The sequence below is a fragment of the Pseudomassariella vexata genome (assembly GCF_002105095.1).
Source record: "Pseudomassariella vexata strain CBS 129021 chromosome Unknown BCR38scaffold_5, whole genome shotgun sequence".
NCBI classification, from domain to species: domain Eukaryota; kingdom Fungi; phylum Ascomycota; class Sordariomycetes; order Amphisphaeriales; family Pseudomassariaceae; genus Pseudomassariella; species Pseudomassariella vexata.
The window spans coordinates 1740196-1766277 of record NW_024467960.1 but is presented as its reverse complement, the minus strand read 5'-3'; the positions used below and the strand labels follow the sequence as shown (position 1 = coordinate 1766277).

The 26082-nt window shown below is 50.6% G+C and overlaps 8 protein-coding genes across 8 annotated transcripts; 1 reads left to right on the top strand and 7 right to left on the bottom strand.

Moving 5' to 3' along the window:
• Nucleotides 1-3066: 3066 nt before the first annotated feature.
• BCR38DRAFT_429777 (uncharacterized protein) lies at nucleotides 3067-3809 on the bottom strand. The gene is made up of 2 exons (XM_040859987.1): nucleotides 3422-3809; nucleotides 3067-3360 (listed from the first exon to the last, which is right to left on the bottom strand). Exons 1-2 carry the CDS (start codon nucleotides 3597-3599, stop codon nucleotides 3197-3199), a joined length of 342 nt encoding a protein of 113 aa, XP_040717244.1. The 5' UTR covers nucleotides 3600-3809; the 3' UTR covers nucleotides 3067-3196.
• Nucleotides 3810-5536: 1727 nt separating this feature from the next.
• On the bottom strand, nucleotides 5537-6061 carry BCR38DRAFT_483920 (uncharacterized protein; the record flags this gene model as incomplete). Its single annotated transcript, XM_040863686.1, has 1 exon — nucleotides 5537-6061. The coding sequence occupies one exon, from the start codon at nucleotides 6059-6061 to the stop codon at nucleotides 5537-5539; it is 525 nt and encodes a 174-aa protein (XP_040717243.1).
• Nucleotides 6062-13300: 7239 nt separating this feature from the next.
• Nucleotides 13301-14224, bottom strand: BCR38DRAFT_338632 (concanavalin A-like lectin/glucanase domain-containing protein; the record flags this gene model as incomplete). The annotated part of the gene is made up of 1 exon (XM_040855631.1): nucleotides 13301-14224. One exon carries the CDS (start codon nucleotides 14222-14224, stop codon nucleotides 13301-13303), a length of 924 nt encoding a protein of 307 aa, XP_040717242.1.
• A 2295-nt stretch (nucleotides 14225-16519) lies between these two features.
• BCR38DRAFT_408232 (uncharacterized protein) lies at nucleotides 16520-17330 on the bottom strand (the record flags this gene model as incomplete). Its single annotated transcript, XM_040858244.1, has 3 exons — nucleotides 16520-16582; nucleotides 16635-16821; nucleotides 16891-17330. 3 exons carry the CDS (start codon nucleotides 17328-17330, stop codon nucleotides 16520-16522), a joined length of 690 nt encoding a protein of 229 aa, XP_040717241.1.
• Nucleotides 17331-17723: 393 nt separating this feature from the next.
• On the bottom strand, nucleotides 17724-19796 carry BCR38DRAFT_429769 (galactosyl transferase GMA12/MNN10 family-domain-containing protein). Its single transcript, XM_040859986.1, has 3 exons — nucleotides 19239-19796; nucleotides 18898-19186; nucleotides 17724-18828 (listed from the first exon to the last, which is right to left on the bottom strand). Exons 1-3 carry the CDS (start codon nucleotides 19660-19662, stop codon nucleotides 18165-18167), a joined length of 1377 nt encoding a protein of 458 aa, XP_040717240.1. The 5' UTR covers nucleotides 19663-19796; the 3' UTR covers nucleotides 17724-18164.
• A 1295-nt stretch (nucleotides 19797-21091) lies between these two features.
• BCR38DRAFT_176310 (uncharacterized protein) lies at nucleotides 21092-22580 on the top strand. Its single transcript, XM_040853899.1, has 2 exons — nucleotides 21092-22329; nucleotides 22388-22580. The coding sequence occupies exon 1, from the start codon at nucleotides 21347-21349 to the stop codon at nucleotides 22262-22264; it is 918 nt and encodes a 305-aa protein (XP_040717239.1). The 5' UTR covers nucleotides 21092-21346; the 3' UTR covers nucleotides 22265-22329; nucleotides 22388-22580.
• BCR38DRAFT_483915 (uncharacterized protein) lies at nucleotides 22560-23147 on the bottom strand (the record flags this gene model as incomplete). Its single annotated transcript, XM_040863685.1, has 2 exons — nucleotides 22560-22767; nucleotides 22843-23147. 2 exons carry the CDS (start codon nucleotides 23145-23147, stop codon nucleotides 22560-22562), a joined length of 513 nt encoding a protein of 170 aa, XP_040717238.1.
• Nucleotides 23148-24290: 1143 nt separating this feature from the next.
• Nucleotides 24291-25712, bottom strand: BCR38DRAFT_340031 (uncharacterized protein; the record flags this gene model as incomplete). The annotated part of the gene is made up of 1 exon (XM_040855745.1): nucleotides 24291-25712. The coding sequence occupies one exon, from the start codon at nucleotides 25710-25712 to the stop codon at nucleotides 24291-24293; it is 1422 nt and encodes a 473-aa protein (XP_040717237.1).
• Nucleotides 25713-26082: the final 370 nt, after the last annotated feature.

Genomic DNA, 26082 nt, shown 5'->3' with positions numbered 1-26082 from the left:
CTTGATGGGTTTGATATCCAAAAAGTCTCCAAAAAAGTTTTAAATTAATTCCAAGCGAAGCAAGCTACAGCTTTTCAGGCTCCGAAGAATGATATGACGACAGGGGGGTCGCTTGAGAAGAGAACGAAGTCCTTGGTAATCAAGCTGAGCAGTATTGTTCGGCGGGTATTGTTATTGTTGGGGCTTCAAAGACTGAAGGGAGTGTCAGTGCTCAAAATGAGAGTGAGCTGCGAAAGCGCAAAGTCGTAGATTCGTAGCAGGAGAATGAACGTGAAGCGGAACGGATGCACAAGATGTAGCGGATGGGAGAGAAGGCCAGAGCATGAGCACTGTTGGCTGGCACCACAGGTCCTTTTACATTGCGAGACATTGCGAGTGGACATCAGATCTCTCGCAACAAGCAGGGTAGCAGGGCCCAAGGTTCATGCGGATCAACATCGTCTAGAACAGACCAGGGTGGTTGCCCAAACAGCACAGAGGTCAAGAGGGACTTGGGCCTTCAGCCCGCGGGCAATACTTTAGAGTATTTACACTAAACTGTTTCTTACTTCGAATTGACTGCAAGTTGCGTTCCGCTTCAGTATTTTTCGTCTAGAGCTGTGCTGGGCTCCATCGATGTCACGGTCGCTAGGAGCAGAAGCCCTCCAGGAAGATACAACGTTCAACGGTGGGAAACCCATTGAACGTGCGTGGCCACCAATTTCGTCCCGCTGGGGTGTGGGCGATAGCACAAATGAGAGACTTGGCGAGTTCGGAGTCAGGATGGGCCATGATTGGACGGTACCTGAGGTGACCACTGAACAGAGCAGAAACGGCCCCCCAAGTTGTCACTCCCACGACTGCCCTGCATTCGTTCCTGACGTGTTCCCTGCTCTACATAGTAATCCTTGGCCGTACCTGCATTGGAAAAAAAGTGGCGAAACAGTTGAGCCCAAGCTTCAATTGGTTAAACCGTCCTCTGGAAAGTAATCCAGGCGGGGCTTGAACACGGCCCGGCATCCAGTCACAAGACGGTCGCATTTTAGCCCCTTGCGATATCGCGTCGACAAATGGGGAAAAATCTTCTACCAACAAGCCCCCCCAACGGTGCCACGATCCCGCGGCCATCCTTCATTCTCAGCCAACGCAGACCGTGTCAAGACGTGATTCAGAGACCAAATTACGCCAAGTCTTGTTATCCACGTAGCTTGTCCTCAAAGTACACCACTTCAAAATACCCATCAGTTTGAATTGGTAAATTTGAGAAATTCCCTTCCTTTGCTATATGTCGCATACGTAGCCTAACTCGACAGCCCTCAGAGCGTCCCTTGATGTTTCGGGCGAATTGAAGGGGGAAGGGGTTGTGGAGGGGGGAAGAAGGGGAGACGAAGGGGAGAGGGCATCTGGCCAGGGGCTATCACGTCGCACGAGCGACCAAAGCTCGTCCCTGGGAAGGGCACCGACAGAAAAGTTTGAGCAACCCAATACGAAATTTGCATCTGCGGTGCATCGTCTCTAGCTCACGGGTCCGTCAACCAGCCAGTGACGAGCATCAAGGAAAAACACAGAATGTATTTGTTGTACAAGTGCCCTCTGATCATACCATTGCATCCCTGAAGCCAAGTATGTGCCTGACTACGTGCGACAAACGAACCACTACCGCAAACCCCCATGAAGACAAAAGTCTGAACCAGAACTCCAATTCATTATCGTCACTGGCCCCGGCCAAGGGCAAATCAAGCAAACAAAGTACCAAACCGCCCGTTCGTATCGGCTCACCGCATCAAATCGCGTGTTGACGACTTTTCACCACCCGTACGTGTCACACACACTATCTTCGTTCTCGTCAGCATCATGTTCCCCACCACTGCTTATGTAAATTGGCGTTGAGAAGGTCTCGGGCATGGCGACGTAAAAATCGCACCCTTGTGCTTATCAAACGCCGTAGAAGTAGGGAGGTTTGTGAGTAGTGCGACAGTGACGCTGCCGCTCGTTACGCATTGCCCGTACGTAGAGGGGAAGACCTTCGAACGTCTCTTCAACCCATGGCCGACCGCTGTCGTCAAAGTCCAAGTAATCGTGGAGTTGAGCAGGCTCCGAAATCATTGGGCGAGGGTGAAGGGGGGAGGGGGAGATGGCCAATCTGCGATGATGTAGGTAGTATAGTAAGGTCGACGGTCTCTCTCCAGGGCGATGTCCTCCGTTCAGCCTATGGTCGAAAATCTTTTGGATCTTCTCCTGGGCCTGCTCACGTCGGAGGATTAACTATGTCGCGCTGGTCGTCGCGGCCTGAAGAGCACTGAACCGCTGCCTTGGTCTGCTGTCTCTCAAGCTTCTCTCGTCTTTTCACCCGTCTCGGTTGTTCTTCCCGTCTTCCCGCCTCATAATTTTCACCCAGCGCATGTCGCCAGTATCGGGCTCGCTTCCCCCCTCCCGCCTCTTGGCTTCCTCTTCGAGTTGCTTGTGGCGTGGGCATCGTAGACGTCTCGGAAGTCGCCGACGGAAGCCTCCACGTGGCCAAGCGTTTTGTCGATCTTGCCAACGGTGCCGTTGACTGCTTCGATTCTCTCTCCGTCCTTCTTGATCTTGTCGAGCGCGTCGTTCAGTGTTACCTTGTGTACGTTTCATGCGTCTTTGGTTGAGTGATTGTTGGGATCATCCCACAAAGGTCCTGCGAGCGGCAAGTCGCGCATCACAAATCTGCCTTCGCGTCATGGTATAGGACTAGGTGGGGACGCAGTTCGTGGCTGGCCAAGTAAGCCTGATATTCAGCCTCTGTGACCATGGCGATGGGAATGGTGCACTCTGGGTTATCGGGCTTCTTTTCGCCAGAGTCAGATGGTTTCTTGGTGTTATTGCGGCTACCGTTACGGGTCAACTTGGCCTTGGCATAGATAAAGCACAGCATGGTCTCTGGGTCTTTGGGGTAGAAATATTCAGGATCTTTAGGAGAGGGTATCGCATGATATGCTGGGACCCGAGAGGCGCAAATGTCGCAACGTGACGTGCATCATGTCTGTTTATATCTCGAAGTCTGCGCCGTGCAAAGCCATATTGCTGTATCTGCAAACTAGAAGCCATTCGGACCCGAAAAAGGAGGGGTTTCCCTAGTGGTGACCCCGGCTCGAAATGACATTATGCCGTAATCTCAGACTTCCTCAAAGAAAGTGGTTCATGTCTTTCTGCAACGGTCACCGACATGATTGTGTCTGGTTTGTTATCCGGTGCCGACCAACGAATAAGATCCCCCCCTCTCCCCAACAGAGCCGCGTTTGCTCGTTCCGGTATCTCGCTCCATCAATAACATCATTTCGTCCCAGGCCTTTATTGTCAGGATTCTGCGTGCTGGCTGAGACATGTGGAGAAGCAACGCATCTTGCGGTGAATTTTCTTTGGCCTGACTGTCTCCCCAGCTTATAACTCCGGCTAATTGCCATCCCAGGCCTCCACAGCTTGGGTTGTCTTGTTTCTAATGGAAGATGTGCGTGCTCGGACTGTGCGAAAACGTGGTCACCGCTGGGGAGAATAGTCACAGTGGTTGGGATTTGAAGGTCTGGGGTTGCTGACGGATGTTCTTTTGTGTCGGACGCTTGAAGGCCAGTCGCGAATGGCAAGCACATCCGTGGAGTCGATACTCGAGGTAATTTCCGGGTGAGCTTCAGTCAAAGGTCTGATGGATCGCGCGCTGGCGATGGTCAAGTCCGCCTTCGACATTCTCACAAAACGAAGTATGAGCAAATTTGTGAGAGTGAAGAGGAACGATGCAGCTTGATTATACGGACTCAGTGGTACTCTTTCATGCAGCACTTCTCATAGGGCTTTTTGCGAACCAATAAACGTAATGGTTATGGCACTAAGTGCGTATGTTTTGAAAATGACGATATTCAGTCACTGACAAATATCCCTAAGACCGGCATTGCAAAAGTGCTTGGCTTGCATATTGCCAGTTTCACAGCACATTTTTACTCTCAGAGCTGTCGTGGCGTTTATGTAACTAAGAAATTCATGTGCGCTCGTGATATTAATGCCCTTAACCTGCGGTAGATCTATTGGAAGGTTCAAAACTGTTCGCCATGGGACACTGGTATCTGCCGGACTCCATCGTGGAGAACCGTGATGAGAACATGGTTACTTTAGGCATAGCCGCTATATTTTCTATCGTACGGAGAATGATAATGGCGATGCTCGGTGACGACGATGAACGGAAGCTATATTCCGATATTGAATCCTCTTCCTCAGTTGGCAGCTCTTTCCTATATATGTGTATATATATACTGGGGAACAGCACCGTTGAATTGAACTCTACCACAAATTAGCCAGTAACCACACGCTTTGAGTGACATGGCCTCCGTATTTAATATATATACTATCTAAGTAAGTATAAAACTGGGGTGCTCGTTCACGGTTATGAGGACGAGTGAGAACATTGAATCGGCCCCTACAGTCCGCATCGAAGACGGAAATACCACAGCAAACAATTAAATTCAGATTGCAAGATATGGAAATACTCATCACTGAGTATCTGTCGCCTAGATACGGTAAAAGACGTTTGAGGGAGAGTTACTGCAGCCGTTGTCCAGATATCATAGGTTAATGAGAAAACCATGTTTACTCGTGCCTATTTCAATATGTGATTTGAAAAACTGAATTGCTTCAGTTTTGAAAATAAAACAAGGGAAATTAGTTATGTCCTGGATGTTCACCCGTTTGAACACCTGGATTTTTCAATGAAAAAAAATACTTTGATATTTCCGTGAAGAATAGAAACTTAAGAATATGCCAAATGACATAAAGTCCGACTTGAAACACACAGTGATGACTGCTTGGTGGAATATAATTACCAGAGGAGACTCGCCGTGCGTTGGACTTGATTCCCTTTTTGATCATGAATATCGTAGATCTCACGAGACTTCTATTTTTCTCATCCTAGATATACGAGCCATGTAGTAGATGTCACCATTTATCAGTATATACGGTGCTACCCTTCTAGGATGCGTGTTTTGGTGCAGAAGAGGCTACTACACTTCATACAAACGTCTGGGACCATGTAGCTCATGAATAAAACCAAGTGGCACAAGAGGCAATACGATGTTCTTGGCAGTTGGAGTGTAAAAAAACAAGCATGCACATTCACTACTGAGAAAGAAGAAACACACCTCGACTGGAAGTTGGAAAGACCATGGTTTTTCATTGCGTCACGTAATAAGAGTTTATGATTATCCCATCTACGCTCGGTGAATGTCGTTCTCTCGTCCCAGACAGGCCTTGGGTGTAACTGGTGCTGTCCACGATTCTATGTCATGAGGAACTGGAGAAATATCAGGAAAAGGCGAGATGGGTCACATTTGGCAGGATCGACCAGATTGGGTCGCAATAGTGGTTGACATTACAATTGTTCATTAGCTACCAGCGGCTCGAACATCCCCGTTGGCCAATTCTGTAGCGAATCGCCAAAGTGCTCTCCCTTCGATCACTGCCATCCTCAAATTCGTCTGTGAACGAAGACCTGATCCTCACACCTCACAACACATCAAATTATTATTTCCTTTTTCACTCTCTACGCGTCGGGCTGAACGTCGTCAGTGAAGTCGACGCTCTGGCTGGTGGCACCAGCGTTCTTCTTGTCAGTGGCGATGTTGGTGTCGAGCTTCTTCTGCTCCTCGTCGATCTTGTCCTGGTTGTCCTCACCCTGGGCCTGCTTGATCTGCAAAGCGGTGGTCTCGAGGAACAGCTTCAGGACCTTGTTCTTGATTTTTCCGTTCTGGAGGGCGTCGGCGGCGTCGCCGCTGGCAGACTCGACCGCCGAGTTGAAGGCGTCCGTCTCGGCACTCTCAGCGGTCTCACGGGCGGCCTGGATGATGGCCAGGTCGGCGTCAGAGACGTTGGCGAGGTCACTGGTGTCGATGGGGAATTTGGCCTGGACTTCCTCAAGAGCGTTGCCGGCAACACCGTCCGAGACTTGGAACTCGGAGTAGGGGCGGAAGGTGAGGGCACGCTTCTGCATGGGGGTCACTGCGCCGGTGGGCAGGGCGAGGGTCGAAGCGGCCATGGAGAGAACGACGGCGATCTTGGTGAAGTACATATTGAAGGCTGTTGAGGGAATGGGCTTCTTTCGTTTGGTTGGAAAAGGGGTTGAATTGTTTGTTTGATAAAACGATTGGATGTGAATTGAAAACAAGACAGCGCAGCTGTATGAAGAAGAAAGACTGGTAGAGGAAACAAGTAGTCCACAGAAAATTGAATGATGGTAGAGATGAAGATCAAAATTGGATATTGGAGCGGATGTGTCGTAGATCTTATACTCGTTCCCGAAGCGCGGGATATCAGACGAGACAGGGTCTGCCGTCCTCATTACCTGCTACGGTCGTGCTGCCAACGGTTGCAACGGTCCTAACCTCCTCTGTCGCCTCCTCGTCCTCCATGATTGCCCATTTTGGAACACGGGTTTGGTTGAAGGGTCGAAGGAGGCGTGTACGAGATTGGTGGATACCAGCTGAAGGGCCGTCTGAATAAGAGCCGACATGCTCGGAGATGGTAGCCAACCATGGGTAGCCCTTGGACACCGAAGCCGTTGTTCTCTAGTCTGTGGGGATGGGCATTGGCGAAAGCTTGGATTGCCCAGCCAAGCAAATGGCGCGCTGGGCAAAAGCTTGTCACCTCTTGGTAAACGATCCAATGAAGAACTGCAGATCGAAACAGGACATCCTGGCAGTCCACTCGAAAAAATGGTCTGAACTTTTGGAGTCATGAGACGGAGCAGCGTAAAGACGACTTGTCTCGAATTGTCACATCATAGAGGTGCGAGACTGCCAAGGCTGCCTCAGACCCTGGCTACACGAACGATTTCTCCATCACACTTTTCCGCGTTGGGGCCTATGCATGTTGATATGCTTGTTCGCCCTGTCGATCCGCCAAACAGCATTTGCCTGCATTGGCCAAGCGAGGTTTCGCCTTCTTCCGTTGAGCCTCGACGCATTGTATCACTTTCGAGAGTTGTCGGAAGGGGACGTGCCATGGCGAGTACGGTGATGGGATCCGGGTTTGGGGAGCGCTTGTCAATCGATAGTCAGCACGGGCAGTTTGGCGCATCATTCCGCTCATTTTCCATCGTGCATCACCTCATTTCAATGTTGGGACCATTGCAACCATTACGATCAGCGGTTATAGCCGTTTTCGTTGACGAGCACCGCACTCCAATTTGCTGGGTCGTCATGTTTTGGCAACTTCTCTGGCGAAGCTGTAGCATGCCGATACAGAAATTGGGTCCTGTCTGAACACTTTTCGTCAAGCTTTCATTCTGCCATTGAGAGACCCAAGATCAATTCAGCTCGAGGCAGGCATTGAGCATCTGTCCCTGTCAAGGAACCCCCCTACCACCCCCCCGGGGGTTTATCCCCGAATCGAGACAGGTCGAGTCTGAGCATTGGCAGCGGGTGAACATGCCGGACTTCTTGGCATTTACCTCGTCCCTCTGACATGACTTACGAAGTACTGGCAGGTCCGAGCGCTACGAGCCTGAAGAATAGGCGCGCTATCGTCTGAACTTTTCCTTCATGTCTGCCCCATTATAGGCGATCATCCAGCTGCGCTCACCGAGCAATTACCGACCACTAGGTAGTCCTCGACCCATCCTTGGCAGCGGGAGTGCTGCTCGCCGAGGCATCTCATTACGCAACCAAGCGGTTCACAAAACAAATGGCGCACCCCGGTGGAATAACTAAGTTATACAGGATCTACTACACTGGATACTGACCTATCCCCATGCATCATTCCACTGTATTGCGCCCGGTTATTTGGTCACCTACTTGGCAACCCCATGATGATATACTCTTGGCATCGGGTGTTTGACGATCCGCTGAGACGTCCGGATGTTTACAGTGAGGGAAAACGTATGTTGGGCATGTGCGCCAAATACCGCCTGCCAGCTGATACTCTACTCGTCGTCCATTGAGTGCCAGGAACCTGTCATAGTGACAAGAAACTCTTGCCACTTAAGCCCTGCTCGGGGTGGTTTTCCTGACACACTCTCACGCGCGATCCACAAGCCGCAGTACGCGAAATTTATGAGCCTCCTGGGAGATCATCAGTCACCTCGCACCACGGGTTTGCCATGGTATGGCCTAACGTAGCGAAGATACCAAAGACTGGTCTCTTTGTGAAGTATACACTTTGTTGGCCTGCTACCAGACGTGACTTCGTGCTGCCCCTATTAATTCGTCTTGGCCAGCTTTGCAAATCATCGTTGATATGTCGTACTGCTGTTTTACACCTGTCTTGAAGTGATTTCATATTTACCTGGGTAACCGCATTAACCACAATTTTGAATACACCGGCATTTTCAGAAGATATCTCGAGAAAACATTGAGACGCGACTCCTCTTTGACACGTGATAATTCCATAACTACATGTAAAATATCTAACCTACCGGAATACAATCCAAAGAATTTCAAGTAACGTATTCGAACGAGCCATCTTTCTGGTCCGTGGCGGGAAAACCTGGAGTTCAACGGCCACGCGCTGCGGAACGCAACCCTGAACCCTTGAACCCTCTCGTATCGACTTAAAAGGACTAAATCGTATCGCAACGCTACCGTCGACTAGTAAAGCGTACTAGAGAGTAAGACAGGACTATTATAGACTAGATTCTGTTCGAAGAGTTCTGTAGGAAGGTACCTAGTAAGGTTTTCGTTACCGGTTTTACCTAGGAATATTTAAGGTTAAGAGGGACTATTCGCTAAGAGACCTATACGAGATCAACTACCTCCTTAAGTGTTATCTAGACGTATATATCAAAATCAGCTAGTAAATAGGCTGACCGCGAATTCGAGCACGCGATTCAAAGAAGATATCGGGCTTCTACTTTGTTGTTACACGCAAAGGTGGTCGAATATTTGAGAGTTGTAAGAGCATGACATTCTATCTAGTGTCACGGTGAGCACAATTGAAGAGTCAAACACTCTAATGCACTGTATTGACTTAACGATTCTCGACAAGGAAAGAAAGAGAAACTAAAACAGGCTGGCTCACATCTGAGGATCTTCAATCCCGCCTTCAGATGGCCAGTGCTCCTACGGGTCCACAGCTAGTGGGTTTCGTTGCATTGTGACACCGGCCGTCACATCTAGTACTATGGAGCACGAAGGTTGGACTTAGTCCCAAAGGGCTAAGTCACGTGGTAACCTTGGTGGTCTTGGCAAAGCCCACCAAGGTTGCCTAACATTTGTCGTTTAAGCACTACGATCTAGGCATAATATTATACTACATAGTGAATATAATACAGAGTGCCAGATCAGGACGGAAAAAATAGGACTAGCAGCCTTCTTATTCAAGACAGGGGCTTTTGGCGTGTACTCGCCGCTATGCCGCTGTGGCGATGCCCCTGAGACGGCAGAGCACGTAATCCTCTTTTGCGGGCTGTTGGAAGGACCGAGGGAACGATTACGGGCCGCCATCGCACCACGGCCACTATACTCTCGCAGAGACCTCGCAACGGCAACAGGAGAACCAGTAGTTAGTGGGACTATTGTAAGATGGCTGCTAGGGACGGGTCGGACAGCTTCAAGGCCCAGATAGCATCGATCTTCTCAGGGGGGACTTTGTTGGTAGGTTGAGAACCAACGTAGTATGGTAGTGAACGCAACGCAGTCGCCAATAGGGCGAACCGACGACGCAGCGTATGTATTTAGTCCAGCCATTAGGGCACGGTTTGACATACGGGAGTACTAGTAGAGGTACCGGGGGCTTCGAGCCTACGGCGTATTTAATAATAATAATAATAATAATAATAATACAGACGAGGTTTGCGTATAGGAGGGCGAAGACGAGTAAGGTACGATAATTAGAACGTTCTCTTTACGCCGCATATGCGTAGCTAAGACGGACGTTTTAATGTAGTTGTGAGGACAAGGCACAGTGGAGCTGTGTGCCAAGAAGTAGCCGAGCAGTCGAACGATTATCGGAGATTGATCTGCTCAAAAGGGGTTCGACGCTCAGAATTAGCTCGGCAGATAGAAATCTCCTGAACACATCACTTCTTGGAACGGAACTCCGCTACATCAAATACAAGGGTTCACGTGATTGACCAGTAGTGTGGGGCTAATATCACCGCTACTTGGACTTAGCCCAAGAGCCTTCCATAGAGCACACCACAACAACCACAATCAATTGAACCGATCACCTCAAGGTCACAGCCATTTCACAGAAGAGGTCACACAACAAGATGCGTGAATATCTGACACGTTGGAATTACGCATTTTGCTGCAGAGGTTGGTGTTAACAGGACATGTAAGGAAGGTACTCTTGCTCTGTATGTAGAAGGAAGGATCAGATCCACTATATACGCTAGCAATTACACCGCTTTCGGCCTAGGGCATAACTATGGCGCTATAATCCCATAGAACTAAAGCTCAAGGGCAACGCTTAGAAGCTCTTTGTTGTCGATAGCTACGTGTCACAGCGCTGGCGATTACAGAGCCACAGAGTGCTGTATATAGCAGTTAGTGAGACCAAATGTCAGTAACACTGACATTCATAGATCTTTTGGTCTATTGGCCTAGGGGCTTGGTCCTCCTCTTGTGACACTATGATACGCCAGGGTTATGAGTGCGTATATTGCAAGACTGATTCTTGAGGAATCTAAGCTAGGTGGGAGCGCCTCGAGATATTCTCTGTGAATAGGTGGTTCCGGGGTTCTATGTAACAGTAGATACTGTATAAGGGGAGGCCAGGCACAATCGTCAATTCCTAACGCTAGTACTAATACAAAGAAGGAAACTTGCCCTTCCCCTTTCCAAGTTTCCATAGAGCCTACAGATAACCCTAAAGTTAACGAGTCTAATCAAGTGTAATTTACTACCTTAGAAGTCTCCCCTTGAATGCTATTTTTACTCTGTCAGGGTACAGCTAGGCCGAAGGCAATAGTACAGAGTGATGGGGAGTAACGGGTGTCCCTCCTACGTAGCACCGGGTGGTCACTGGCAGTCTCAGGTAGGGGTGCCCACGATGATGCATTGATCTCTACACCTTCCCTATCCTACTTCGAGATGGTCCTTATATAGATAGTGAAACGGGGTCAGACGGTCAGTAGGATATACCTACCACCTAACACACTGAACAGACGGCTCCAGTACCAACATATCCCATCTGTTGGTCTGATCAGACGAAGATCGTGGTACTGGTTGTAAGAGCGAAGCTCTTACACGTCTGGTGCGCGAGTTGGTCGGATGTGCCTCTGAGACTCTCGTCGGAATGATTCTCAGAACAAGACGTCTGGCTCTGGAAGTCGAATTGAAGCTCTCGCTGGCATTAGATTGCTCTGATCAGAGCAAGATACAATCCTCTGTCATTATCAAGGCTAGGATGAGGGCAGAATAATAGGATTTCGAAAGTAGTGTCTAAATGCATATAGAAAAGAACCGCATGATTGAAGATCTCGCTAACTAGAATCGAAAACAAAAGTCAAGTTGATTGAATAAGATGATGAAAAAAAGATGATGATGCGTGAAGATGGAGGACTCGTGTCCTACTCTGCCTCTGTGCCCTTAAAGAAGAGAAAATAAACTTTCTCCTAGCCCCGTAACCTATTTCCCTGATGTCCGGCCTTACCCCGTTACAATAGCTAGGCCGCCGCTTGGACCCGGCGTAGCCGCAGGTTTGGCGATGCCGGGAATCCTGACTCTCGGCATCCCGAAACTTCACATAGATTGTAATCATGACTCGGGAGGCTCTTGTCCGAAACACCCCACCGGCACCCCACCGGTGTCCTGCGTTCAGTGTCTCTGACATACTCTAAAAAAGCCTAATAAAACATTGAAATCCGGGATCTAAGGAAGGATGATACGTGACCCCATAGGGGTTACCCTGTAGCTAGAGATAAGATGGATAAGATAAGATACGAACTATAAAAGCTACAAGGCTAGAATAACTGACCTGCCGAACCTTTCCTAATATAACAATTCGCAACCTAGACGGTGTGCTAGGCCGTCAAGCCTGATTCAAACCGGTATTTACCAACTTAGTGGCAATTAGAGAGGTATAATATAAGCGGAAGATGCGAATAAGGTTAATACTATCCGAGGAATAGCTAGAAATCAACACTTTTCTTAAAAGTAAGCCGTCTTATAAAAAGAGAGCTTATGTCACGACCTGGGTTGCATCGCATTGGTATAGACCTCGATTAGGTGCTATCGACGAAGATTCTACTCTAAGGAGCGAAGGAAAGAAGATGACAACTTAGGTTTGAGGGAGCGCGACTAAGTCATCCACGCTTGGCGGGGCTCCTACAAGGGTTATGATTGGCTTCCCATCTCACACTGCCACGGCAGGTGTTCCAGCTGTAAGTCACCTGGTTGTAGGGAGTCTGCGAGGGTTGACCGTCACAGCTTATACAAGACTAGTGAAATAGCCGGCACCTTAATTAAGCATCTTTCCCTTATTAAAATTGAGAATAAAGATATAGCGTCACTTATTGAGAACTTATAAGAGTAGGGGTGCATTCAAACTGATGATCAAGACGCTTAGCGATAAGAACACCTCTCTGATGGTAAGCACAGTCCTGAGTCGATAATCTCAGGCTGCTTGATAAAGGAGTTTGATAACATAAGCTTTGCTACCGAACAGCTCAACGTCGTGGGCATGATCTCATGAACGGCCTGTAAAGAGGCGGCCATCAGGGAAATCAAATATAAAGGCTCATCATATTCCGGCGAAGTGAACTGGATGAGAATGAGCTGAGTAATGACCACCGAAGAATTTCGGTATTCATCCTAACTGATCCTCGGTCACCGAAAGCATATGCCCCATGGTTCGTATGCTTTCATCGCAGCTTCGCTATAGAATTCGGACTTATAACCCTATGTCCCTGCCTTCAATCGGACGAAGAGAAAGCTTCTTGACAATGTGCCCAAGATTGACCAATGACCGTTGGACATCAAGGAACTCAATTCCTACGACGAACGCGGCGCGGCGCATCACACAAAAACCGCGAAGTTCAGGATGGATATGTCATCAATATACGTATTGTAACCGTATTCACATGCGACCAACTGATGCGTACGGCCCCGAGGTGAGTGGAAATAAAAAACGTGATATGTACAGCACAACTAATACAGCCCTGATATATACTCTCGTGCCAAGTACCCAAACCTCTGTCCAAATGCAATACTGTCATCTGAATATGCCCAAAATCTTTGATAACGCCTTAATCCTATTTACGGAATATTCAAGTGCCCCCCGGGCCCTATATATGCCATTGCCATGTATCGTCGTCGCGTGGAATTTCATATCAAATGTGTTCGCATCCCGTCGCATCGTGTTGCACCCCTTAGGCCCTGAAAGCCTTGGGAGTCGTAAGCCCATCTCGCTTAGGTGCGCTGCCTGATTTCGAGAACACCTTGACCGAGTTGATCAAGAAGTACGCTTCCTTGAAGTCGGCTGGGTTCTTGGCGACGTAGTCTTCGCAAGTCGACGCTAGGCTGCTGCAAGTTGAGTCGGTGCTGAAAACCTTTCCCGCCCAATCGCCGCAGAAGTCGATATTGAATACGATGTTGTGATTTATGAAATGGTCGTCGATGTTGCAGCCAGAACCGGCGAACTTCGCGGCAGGGGCGCCCCACGATGCTGGGGAGGGGGTTCCAGCGTCGATGTCGGCCGGTGTCGATTTTGTCCTCGGGAACCACCAGATGGAGATCGCCTGACTTGTCCACTCAATCGCATACACACCACCGCCGATTTTATTCATACCAGCACCGTAGCTCGTTGAGTCGTTAGTCTTTGACGAACAGCCCTGATTGCCTTGGCAGTCTCCTTGGCTAAAGCTGCATCCCTCCGAGGTGTGCAGCGTCATGATGTTGCTGGTTTGCGAGTTGACTCCCTCGAGAATATCGATCTCGCCGCTGCTTGGCCAGTTAGGCCCGAATGTCCACAGTGCTGGCCAGACGCCACATCCATTCTTGGAGCTGTGTGGCATGTGGGCGATGTCCGCAACAATGAGTCCCTTTGTGTATGCCTTCTTCGAAGTCAGGCGTACGGAGCCCCTACCCGGTGTTGGGTTTTGCGTTGTATGATCAACCCCGAGGTAGATACCATCATTGGCGTAGCCAGCCAAGGACGATTCGTTGGCGGAGACCTTGTCATTGTATTCCACGAAACCGTTTGTCGGATCCTGGCCCGAGAAGAAGTCGAAAGTGTCGAAAAAGTTCGTTGCATCATAGGTGTCTTGAATGGTGTAGGCAGCTTGAGCGGCCATACCGAGAGACAAGAGGGCGCCAAGCCGCATAACAGCTCTCGAAACACCCATTGTGGATGTGGTGAATTGAAGAGAAGTGAAGGTAAAAGTTTTGTCGTGTAAGTCGTGTGTACTGTGGCAGGTTGGTCCAACAGATTAAAGCGAAGCTTCCTGCTTCCAAGTACTCGCGCCTGGCAATAACTTGTGGTGTCGAGGTTGAAGTTAATGATAACAACAATCCTTGGGAACCAGCTATTGACGACTTCGAGAAGCTAACAATACTGAGTTGACCTTGAAGGCGGGATATCAGACAAAGGGTTTTGATGTTCTGGCCACCAAGCTGCTTATTGTGCCGGACAATGACAGAGCAGGGCTAATTCTTCTTGCAAGATGGTCCAAAATAGAAAAATGGGTATCCAGAAAAGGAAAAAGTGATAGCTAACGCTAAAAGATGAAGGTCGAGAAAGTAAACTCACAGCCGCGTAAGGAGTGACGGCTGAGTGTTGCGTGAGACAAGTTGTCCGGCAGTGATGGCTAATAAGCTTGGGGATAACTCGAGCCTGGGGCTGTGAACATGTCGTGAAATACGTGGCACCCAGCTCATTAATACACGAAATTCCAAGAGCAGGTTGACCAAGAAGAAAAAAGTGTTGAGAAGGTGTATACCAGGATTCCAGAACCCCCACAAGGTACGCGGCCCGACAAACAACGGGCAAACATCCTGGCTCGGAACATTTGTTTAATAGTGATAGGGTCAGACGAAGGCACCAGTAAGACGGCAGAGAAGGCGTTCAGTCGATAAGCAATCACCGTTGAGCATGGATGGGCCGTGTCTGCAAGCCGAAATCAAAGCAACGAGCGTTGGAGAGACAGCACCTCAGGTGACTTCAAGGTTGGCCATGGGCATTGAAATTGGAGAAGAGATGAGACTGTACCGCCCGAAGATGCCATCTGGGCCATCTGTCCCATTCGGCAAGAGCAAAGCGTCGGCCGTGGTTTCCATGAGGAGGTTGACGACGAAGTGTAGGATCGACAGGAACTGCAGTTGACCACAGCCAATTGCTGGCATGCTCCTTCCCAAAATCTAAACGAGCCGGGGTAGTGGGCCCAGGGATTTTTTTTGGATTGCTCGGCCGGACGCTTGGGGCGACACGCCACAAACTAGCATCCCGTCCACTGGCCTATAAGCCTTCGCCTTGGTGCGGCTCATTGGCAGCTCTGCGCCCTGCGTTGAAACATCAAACAAAACTTTTTAGTGCAATCTTTTTCCTTCGGAACAACGTCGAATGTTTCGCCGAGACCTTTAATTAGGATAACTTCCGGGGGAAACACTATGTGGAAAGTCCAGACATAAGAGGCAAGAAGTGCCGTCGGACTTTGGCCGGGACACATGTCAAAGCGCCGTGGATTTTTGTCGAATATATCACGAAGGGCTGGCTTGCATCCGTCGAAATGAATCGGCAACTCTTGTGTAATGGTATGGTTCTCATCAGGCCAAGACCGAAGAGGGACGGCCACAAAAGACTCCAGTTATTGCACACGCAAGAGAGCGACCGACGGGGCCGGAGCCAGAGTTCATAGACTTTACGACGGGTTATTGCTTCGAAATGGTGACTCCTTTGTTTGAGGTCCACTTATTGACCCTTGCCGGACAAATAGTGGCCACCAATTCCTTCCCATGTCGTTCTTCTGAAGCGCCCAAGTTTGCACACCGTCTAGTGCTTGTTCAACAGTGGCGAGTTAGCACGGAGGATCCCCAATTCTCACTTTTGCTGATAGCTCCTGCCAAATTTTTAAAAACGGTAAGGACGGTTAGGCAGGATTGCGGGAGGAATTTCCCCAATTTTCCAATTTTTCTATCTCACCTGTTCGAAAAGCCCGTTGTTGGTGAGCCTCACCTCCTCTACTTCCTGACGGCCAAAAGTAGAATGTAACGTTCATTGCCCCATCTGAGAGATCATTCAGCCTCCACATATTTAAGCTTAACCAAAGTGCAAGATCTTGTTACATCGGCAGGCAGCTTTATTCAAGTTGTCTTGGCATCTATCAAGTGAAGCTGACCCCAGACCTCATGATGAGAATGCATCAGGCCGTACCATGGTGCACAATTCGGCTCAAAAGCCCAAAGTTGCCAAACCGGTACCAAATACTATCCACCCATGCCAGATTCGTAAGTCTCGCGAATACTAACTGACAATGCTTGTCAAAGTCTGCTGCCAGTTCAGAGTTCATGTATTCGGGACCGATGTGTTTGCCAGTACAAGGCCGAGTGACATCTACGCTGCCGGGCCCTTGCCAGTGCCCACGTGGTCAGCATCACTCATTAGCGGCGACCTTGTCAGAACTGGTGAGCTCTTTAGCCTCTGGCTCAGCGAATCGCTGGCACATATCGTCAGCAATTGTGAGAGAGATCATGAAGACTATTACTTACATCAGAGAGCTCGAAGCCGGGCTTACAGACGCCCTGATGCAGGCGCCAGTCCTGACGTTGGCACTCCTTGTTGCAGTAACGAGCAACATTGCATCGGCTGCAGCGCAAAAGCGCGCCTTCATCGTTCTCGCAAGTCAGGCATCGCTTGATGTATTCCTCGGCGAACGGCTTCTCATCTTCGGAGTGACTAAGGATGAATAACGGTTACGTTAGGAAGCAGGGTCTACGTGCTGCAAGGAATTGACGCTCAACTTACCCATAGCCCTGGAACTTCCAGTCGCTGTTTTTGAAATCATCAAATAGAGCGCTTCCAAGAACCCAGGGCGTGCCGTTATTCTTGTATTGGGCAAGAGCGGTCGCGAGCTGAATCTGCAGGTAGAGGGTAGGCAGTTGCGGTCGGAGGACTTTCATGGCTCGGATGTGATGTTCTTCGATGGTGGCACCGAGCCGCATGGCTAAGATACCGAGAAGCATGATCAATCGGCTTCGGGCGTAGTACTCAGTCTTGGGGCGGAAGGCGGCGTCGAGCATCCGGTCAAAACACTTAGACAGGACGCCATTGCTCAGTTTAGAAATGATGGCGGCCTTCTCCTTTTCCGGGGGGACAAGTAGCTCGCAGCCAAGCATCTCGCCCAGCTCAGCGGCCATGTCCAAGTCGTCATCCGATTCGAGGAATCCAAAACCCCAGATACCCATCTTTGCACGGTTCAGCGATTGTAGAATCCGGGAAGTAACGATGCTACAAGACGTGAGGTGCGGGCAGCGCCAGTGATTGTGGGTTCGGAAGAAACGATGTCGGGTGTAGACAACGTCACAGTTGTTACAGAGGAACGACGCCCAGTGCAGCCCGTGTGTACATCGTTGCCAAAATGAGGGTCGGAATAGCACCGGCATTGTCTTTTTTTCCTTGTCTTTTTGGCACACTGGCCGGCCATGACTTCCCGGAGGCAAGAGCAATGCCTTCATGTTTGGAACTTGCAACCGTCTTTGTTTGCTAGCGTCAGGTGACGTCCATGTGTGATCCAGGCACAAGGAACTATAGGCGCAACTGCAAAATGATGCACGCAATCACTTCAGTGTCCCTCGACAGGCAAAAATTTCAATGTACTTACATAGGCGATCAGTTACCGACAACACGAGGGATGGATCCCAGCAAACAACTACTGCAGCTATTTTGGGAGAGTATATCACAGTACAATAGTCTCTAGCCATGCTCCGAGAATGTATCGAACCCCTTACACCACATATCCCTGCCTTATTCAATCCTAATCCTTTCAAACACCCCAGTTGCAAGAAATTGCAGGATCCTGTGGTAGAAAACAGAACGGCAAAATATGGTTAAGAGGCCGTTATCCACAAGGGCATATATAAAGTGTGTCTATGTAAGGTTGTGAAAAGAGCGATGACCGATCAGTGTCACCGTGGACACCAACGCAACCTGCACTCTTTCGGTTGTCATTATTATTGTTGCTTCCAGGTCAGCAGCCGTAGGTGCTGTCTATTTCAAGAAGTTCTCCGCCCAATGAAGCATTATAGCTTCACCTTTTGACCCGTCATCTTAAACCATATCACCGCAATCAGATCCTCCTTGAAACGCTCCCAGGGGTTTCGGTTCAGGTAGTAGCTCAGCTCTCGGAAGTTGTACATCTCCCCCCAGCAATCACGGCCCCATTCGCACCCTGCCATATTGACGACAAAATCCCGGTCGTGCTCATTGTAGTGAATGCGGGTGTCGTTTCCGTTGTCACTGCAGGCGCCCGTGGGGAAGCTGTTGATCTTTCTCTGGGGAATGAAAGCTGTGTGGCTGCGGATCCACGGCTGCGACCTGTATAACTGCTCCAGGGCATCCTGCTCTTTGTGTGCCCAGTCCATGTGCTTCTGCTCATAAGCCACGGGATCCCACCAGATGTCAAGCAGCCGATCAGTCCAATCACTGCGCTTAATCAAGAAGGAGCCCAGATTAAAGCCTGAGCAATCCTGCGGCAAGACCAAGTTGACCGAATTAATATCACCGTCGCCCTCTGGGTTCTGTGAATCAGGGTCGAGATAGTTCGCCTTGATCGGGTGTGAAATATTGAGGGGGTTGAACTCATTGATGTCACGGTAGATATTGTTGCCCAAGTTGTTAAAGATATGACTCTGCAGGGAGTATGAGGGCTCCATGATGAAGGTATTGAGGTCCAGCCACCATATCCTGAGGATGACGGATTTAGCGATGCAGATAAAAGCGGAGCAGGGAGAGGGGGGGGGAGACACTACTTACCATTCAGCCTTGGGATATTTCCTGAAGCTGCTCCGTATGCTGTCCACCTTCTCCCAGCTTTCTCGCCATTCGTGGGCATACCGCTTCTTGGTGCTCATGTCGACAATTTCGAGCTCGTATCCCCACCGAGCCACGTACTTTCGTTTGTTTCGGACACTGTCTCTCTCTATGGCCCACTCTCGTGCACCCTTCCACTCCATCACACCACCACCGACATTCGCCGCGAGTAATATGACATACTTCTGGCCGCCACCCAGCCAGGAGGTTCGCCTCCAGTGGTAGCGGAGAGCTGTCAAATCATGAGCCACAGGTTGCTACATGGACACATTGGAACCACTTACGAGTTACACAGAACAGCACATAGCACAACAGGAGCATGCTAACAATCAACGACCGAACCTTGGCCTTCCTGCTCACGCGCGCCATGATTCTGCGTATGCGCCCCACCAACGGCATGTTCCACCGGCCTCGTCCAACTTTCTCTTTTTCAGCGCCTGGTTCGGGCGTGTCCTGGAACGTGGGCAAGCTGCTGGATATGCGCCGCATGTGGCGGGTGAAGAAGCCCTGATTCTGTGTTGAGAAGGAAGGGTAGCCGCCGACTCCCCGACTCTTGAGTCGCGCAGACTCCCACGTCACATTTCCACCATTGGGACCAGTAAAGGTGGTCTTGGGCGCTGGGCTCGACCGACCGCTTGTGTTGGTATTCAGACCTGGAGAGGACCAACCGCCTCCCGGGCCGGGGGAGGGACTTCGACTTAGGGACATTCGATATTGGGGCGTGGCTACACGGTACGATAGGGCGCATCAGCAGACTGTGACAAAGCGTATTGCGCTTGCTCGCACCAAGGCAGACATACCAGGTATTGGGCTGAGAGAGGATGGGGAGTGCGAGCCCTGCGCCGCCCCCAAATGGAGAGGGGAGGGACGGTGGTGGCCCAGCGAGGGAGCACCGGAGGCCGAGGCTGAGGATCGTCTTCGGTGGTGCGATTGCGGAGGCGCCTTCGTGAAGGACGTTGAGGACGAGGAGTCGCTCATTAGCTGTAGCGTTGGTAATTAAAGGGATGGTTCAGGCTCGTGTTGGAGGCGGTCGGAACGAGGTCCGGCAAGGGCAGCCACGTTCGACGTCGAAACTCGCACCGGGACCCAAGCGTTGCAGCCGAGTCTCGAGAGGAAAAAATAATGCCAAAATGTGGCTCGAGAGAGACAAAGACCAGGGTGGCTTGGAAGCTTCCAAGCCGGAGACTATTGCTGCTTGAGGGACTGTCGTCACAATTGAGCCCGTCTAACACTAGTCGATGGCAGGTCAATGGGTAGGGACAGTGCGATGCTCTACACTAATATAAAACGGTGGTCCACAGCAGGGTCGCTCGGTGCTGCTGTGGTTCTGTGGTTCTGCGGTTCTGTGGAGGACGTGGGGACGGGTCGGTACTAAAAGATCAGCCTGGGAAGTGTTTGGACGACAGGAGGACCCTTGAGAGGTCTAGAGCCTCTTACGCGACAGCGACACCCTCGTATTTGCACGATTAGAGTTTCTGGTCCTATCAGGGACCGACTGATACCAGATGCGGCATAATCCCGTATTTCACATTCCTCCGACCGATTCGTGCTAGCATCACCAAGAGTCCAAAAGTTCCAAGAGCGAATATGAGATGGGATGAAAGATCAAGGAAAGGGAAGAGAAGAACTATGTTATCCAAAATCGCCGCGGGGGTGGGCAGCTCTGCAAAATATGTAGATGATGTGATCCGTAGATTGCTCACGTAAATGAAGAATCCCAATTCAGCCAAGAGCTCATGTCAGGCCAGCTTTCCGTAATTTGCAGCGTCCAATGATACGCGATTGGAGCCATGCTATGGAAGTCCACAGGTCGTACCCGCTGCAACAGACAGCGGTTCTGTCTTACAACGTAAACGCATTCATAAATCGCGTTTGGTGGCGTCGGCTTACGGATAGTCAAGATGGCGATATGTACAACCAAAGGAGCCGCAAATTGTCCCTTACGCCGGCATCCTTGAAACCAAGATCAATCAGTACTCGGTGGTTCTTCCGAATTGCGAAATTGGCCCGCTTAGCCTATTCCGTCTTCCCTGCTAGACCCACTCAACCCAGAAGCAGCCACCTGCTTGCTGCACTGACATGCCGATCTATCTGATGGGCAGGGAACTGACTGGAACGAACATCCCCGACGCGTTCACCTTCACGCGCCGCCGACGAGCAGAACCTGCACCTCGACTCGCTAGCCCATACATCCGCCATCAGTTCGACCTACAACCACCAGATCAGTTCTCATCTCTATAGACCTATCTGTCTAGGGAATATGGTCACAGATCTCATCTCATAGATCTGCCATATAACCGCCCGAGTCCGGCTTCCTAGAGCTGCCCTCCATCTTTTCTGTCATCTCCACCCGAAACCACGTACACGCGCACACGCCAGCGAGCCGGCCAGGATGCCTCTCGCACCGCCCATTGAAAACACCTACACCACCTTCGAAGCCTGCTTCGCCGACGTGCAAGCCCTCGCCAAGCGCGAAGGCTACGCCGTGGTCGCGCACCCGAAACGCAAGAACGTCAACGGCCAATGGGCGCGCTACGAGATCCGGTGCGACAAGTCGGGTGTGTATAAGTCGCAGGCGCGGGAGCGGGTGCGCAAGCCGCGCCATAGCAAGAAGACGGACTGCCCCTTCTCGTGCTCGGCCATCTTGTACGGCGGGGCGGGCGACCCCTGGGACTTCAAGGTGAACAACGGCTTCCACAACCACCCACCGAGCACCTCGCCGGCCGCCCACGTGGTGCATCGGCAGGACGAGCTCAAGGCGCAGAATAATATCATTGTCAATGGGATTATCAAGGGGGATTCGGTGAGGGTGATCCACGAGACTATTGTGCAGAGCTACCCGGGGACGATAACTAGGTATTATGATGTGGACAATGCGGTGCAATCTATCAAGAGGAATCACCGCGACGAGAGTGGCCAGTTCAGTATGGACTTGTTGAGGGCTTCGGTGCAGCCGAACAGTAACAGCATGAACATGAGCATGTCAGCACCGGCTCCTGCTCCGGCTTCAGCAATGATGGCGGACCTGATGGATACAGACGAGGAGGAGGACGTGTCCACACCCCTGTTCGGACGGCCGAATACTAGAGTTATTGGTGAGCGGCGAGCAAGAAAGGTGGAGGATCGGCTTCGAGTGCTGGAGCGGATGAACGAGGAGAGACGGGAGAGGCTGGAGCGGCTGGAGGTCAAGGTGGATAGGATCGAGCAGGGTGTCCAACGCATTATCCAGTTGTTAGAAGAGGAAACAGACATGGAGGATGCTGAAGAGGGGGGGAGCAGGGCCAGGGATAAGCCACCATGTTGGGCATAGCAATGATGAGGGTTTGCTGACGAAACCATTCTTCGGACCGACAAGCGGATGGGAACATCAAGGAAGTATGACATACCCCCCTCGTGACTATCGTGGGGTACCCATGGCTAATATACGAAGTAGAACGGCCGTCATCAATGACATTGAGTACGATAATTCGCGCTGGACTTCTCAAACCAAGCCCTAGCCTGCCCGAAATCATCGACTTTCCCTGAGATGCCTGTGCGACTGTTGCCATCCCACGGGTCATTACAATACTGAACAGAGCTCCTCCTTCTCCATCATCTCCTCAAGTCTACCACTCCCTCGCTTTGCCATCCATCTTCATCTTCTCCTTCACTCGAGTCATGAGTCGCCCGTAAAAACCCCAATACACCTCCACAGCAAACCCAACCCAGAACCACGCCACCATCTTCCACAACCACGCAAGCCCGCTCTCAGGCTCGGCATGCTGGCCAATTGCCCTCAGAAGAAAAACGCTGAGCGCCAAAATGCCCGCGTACCTACGCGAAAACTCTCGCATCAGCCAAATATTACTCACTCGGAGCCTACTATCTGGGAAGTTCGCTCTCACTCACCACGGTTCTGCCCCCTCAGCACCTAGTCCATACTTCAAAATAAGCCAGCTCACGCTCGCGAGCAAGAAGAAGAACGAGCCCAACATCACGAAGAAGGCAAGCACGACGATCTTCACGAGCTGGTCGTCGGCACTGGCGGCGCTGACAGCTTGATGCACGACGTAGAGTGCGGTGGCGTGGATCGCGAGCCAGACGACCGCGACGCAGAACCAGTAGTTGAAGTCTTCGTCCTCTCTTTGTTCTTCCTTGGCCATGGGAGGTACTGCGGTGCTCGGCGCCGGGGTGGCGACTTGGTAGCTTGTCATGATGCCAACTGTTGTGGCTGGTTTGGGGAGAAAGTTCTCGTCTCGATGGAGGATGGGAGGGTGTTATTGACTGTTTAAGTCAGGTGGCGTCAGTGTCTGGGCGGTGAGCGATGTCGCGTATGTTGAATCCTCAGTGTGTTGTATATGAAGATAACGAAGCAAGGCCAGAGCATCAAAAGCTACCTGCAGTTAAGCAGTAGGGTCGTTGCTGCAAAGCGTGTCAAAACAGCAAGCTCTCCATCCCCCTTGCGACGTCGTTCTTGCCAAAGTTACCTGACCGTAGCTTCCACATTGAACTCAAGCCGAGTAAAGATGGTTCGAGGTGTAGTATACCCAGGCACTGATAACAAGAATAGACTACCTGTTAGTAGATTAGTTTGATCCTAAACAACCTACCTAAGCCTGTAATTTAGTACAGCCTGTCCCTGATAATTTCTGCCAGTTCTTCAAGGACGAAGTTGTAAATGTTCTTGCGGAGTGTACTGTACGTAGTGTAATAGTTATATTGGAACACAAGAGCTACCCAATGCGAACAATGCTGTTAGAAGCCATGCCACAATATTCATGCAGCCGTCACATACCGTTTGAAGGGATCTTGTATCAGGGGCAAATGTAGTGCAGGTACTGGAATAATTTCATTCACGTAACCTAGACTATCCTCATTTGATTACTTTGGGACATGAGCGCCGAGGGCAGTTCAGACCCAAACCATCCGACGGATAAGAAAGGACGCACCCATTGACAATTCTTGAGGAGCTGCTCGTCACATTTCAACAGGGATATATTGGTCAGAGTTCCTCTCATTCGATGCACTATCGGTAGGAAATAGACATAATTCGTGAAGTTTTACACATTTCCAAAAACTTGAGCCAAAAGGAAAACGTCATTATCAGAGACCACCAAACCGGAAAAGAACCAACTCCTATCGGGATATCGTAAAACTCTTTTCGTTCAATAACGTGACCGCAAGGGAGGAAAAACTCCCTCATTATGAGTGTTTGTTTGATGTTAGAAAAAAAATGTCATTCCTCTCGGGCATTCCTTAAACCACAAATCAACTCTGCAAAACCGGTTCTAAATGCAAGGCCGACCACTTCCTTTTAAATGCTGCCTTCATGCATGCGTATACACACTGAGGCTTGATTAAGTATGGGGAGGCGACAGGGGCATGCTACTGGTCTTGGACGCTACGGACGGCGTACCGTCTCGCGACAATGGCACACCGCCATGGTCCGATGATGGGGTGACCATCCGAATCGTGGGTCGTTGCACCCTGGCAATCAGAACTTGAGCCGGGCAGACGACAATCTCATCATCCCCGACTCCGTTGTCATCACCTTTCTTGACAACGAGCGGGAACAGGACCGAACGCACAATGGCGCCCTGACTTTCGAGTTCTTCGTTGGTTCTTGAACCTCCAGATCTTTCATTCATAAGTGATGCGTTGAAGGCAACTGTCTGAGCCAGATCGCCGTTGGCGTCATATTCGGGCTGCAGCGGAGGCAGCATCAGGTACTCGGCGCGCTGCGTGCGCATTTCGATGGACAAGTCCACGGCCTCACGCATGACACGGCGGAGTTGTGATATAATCTGTGCCTCCATATTGGAAGGAGGCGGCAGGATGACGGAGAGTGTCTGGATGATGGCTTGCGTCACAGCTTCCGTGTCTTCATTGCGTTGGTCACCGAAAGAAGGCCGCTTGGAGAGTAGAGTCAATGTCACGGCACGCCATTGGCGGACGGCGTGAGGCGGGCCAACATCGGAGAGCAGTTTCTCCAACGACTTGAGTTTCTGTCGTTGCTCACGATCCATACCGAAGAGGTAGCGGGTGAAGACGAACTCCCATATCATGTTCATAGTCATAGACATGAAAACATCGCGACGCTTCACTCGGTCGCCGAGGTAGTCATCGACATCGGATCCATCCAGCACGGAGTTGTCGAGACGGTCGATGATCTTCTCGTCATTGATCTCGTTGGTCAAGCGACAAGCGCGCATGTCAGAGAACTTGGAGAAACGAAGCACCCATTGCTGGACATGGGCACACAGCTGCTGGCAGCGATGATCGAAGTGATCCTCATCCTTGAGTCGGAGGAAGCCCGCATCTGGAGGCTTGTTGGCGAGGATCTGTCGTTGCATCTCTCTGACCTGCTCCTTGGTGGCCTCCAACTGTCGACGTAAATCTTCGATTTCGGCGTCCTTTTCTTGGAGCGCCTTTGTGTATTGGCCACGGGTGCCCCGATATCGTTCTAGCTCTTGTGAGGCGGAGGCATGTTCAATTTCCAAGCGCCCGTATCTTTCATTGTGTTGGTGTGCGAGATGCGCATTGGCGCTGTTGAGACCCTCGTTCACTTCGGTCAGGCGTTGGATTTCTTTTTTCATCCAGTTCAGGTCGGCCCGCAATGATTCAATGACGGCATCGCGCTCCGCAATAGTGGCAGCGGCGCGATGGTGCGAATTGTTTTCGGCTTGCGCTTTCGCATCGGCCAGCATGCGATTCTCGGAGATTAGTTGTTCGACTTTGGACTCGAGTTCTAGCACTTGCATGCTTTGTCGGCGACGCATGCTGTGCGGTCTGGAGGGCGACCGCGGGGAGCCCATGCGGCCCTCGCCGATGCCATCCTGTGCGCACTGGTTAGCATCAATTGGCTTTGTGGGTTGATCTATTGAATCTAGTATCGACAACAAAATGAAAACTTACGTAGACGTCGGTCATGTCCTTGACTCGGACACGGCCTTCGTTGGCCACAGGCGTAGTGCTTTGGGCAGCCTGACGCTGAGCTTCTTTTTTGTCGGCACTTTGGTTTGCAGCATCTTCAGGATTGGAGGGCACTTCTTTTGAGAAGAGGAGGCTGGTGTGGCTGCCGCTGTGCTGACTGAGGGACCGAAGGTCGCCGCTCATTCGCCTATCTGCCCGCCTAAGTGGCGGGGTGTC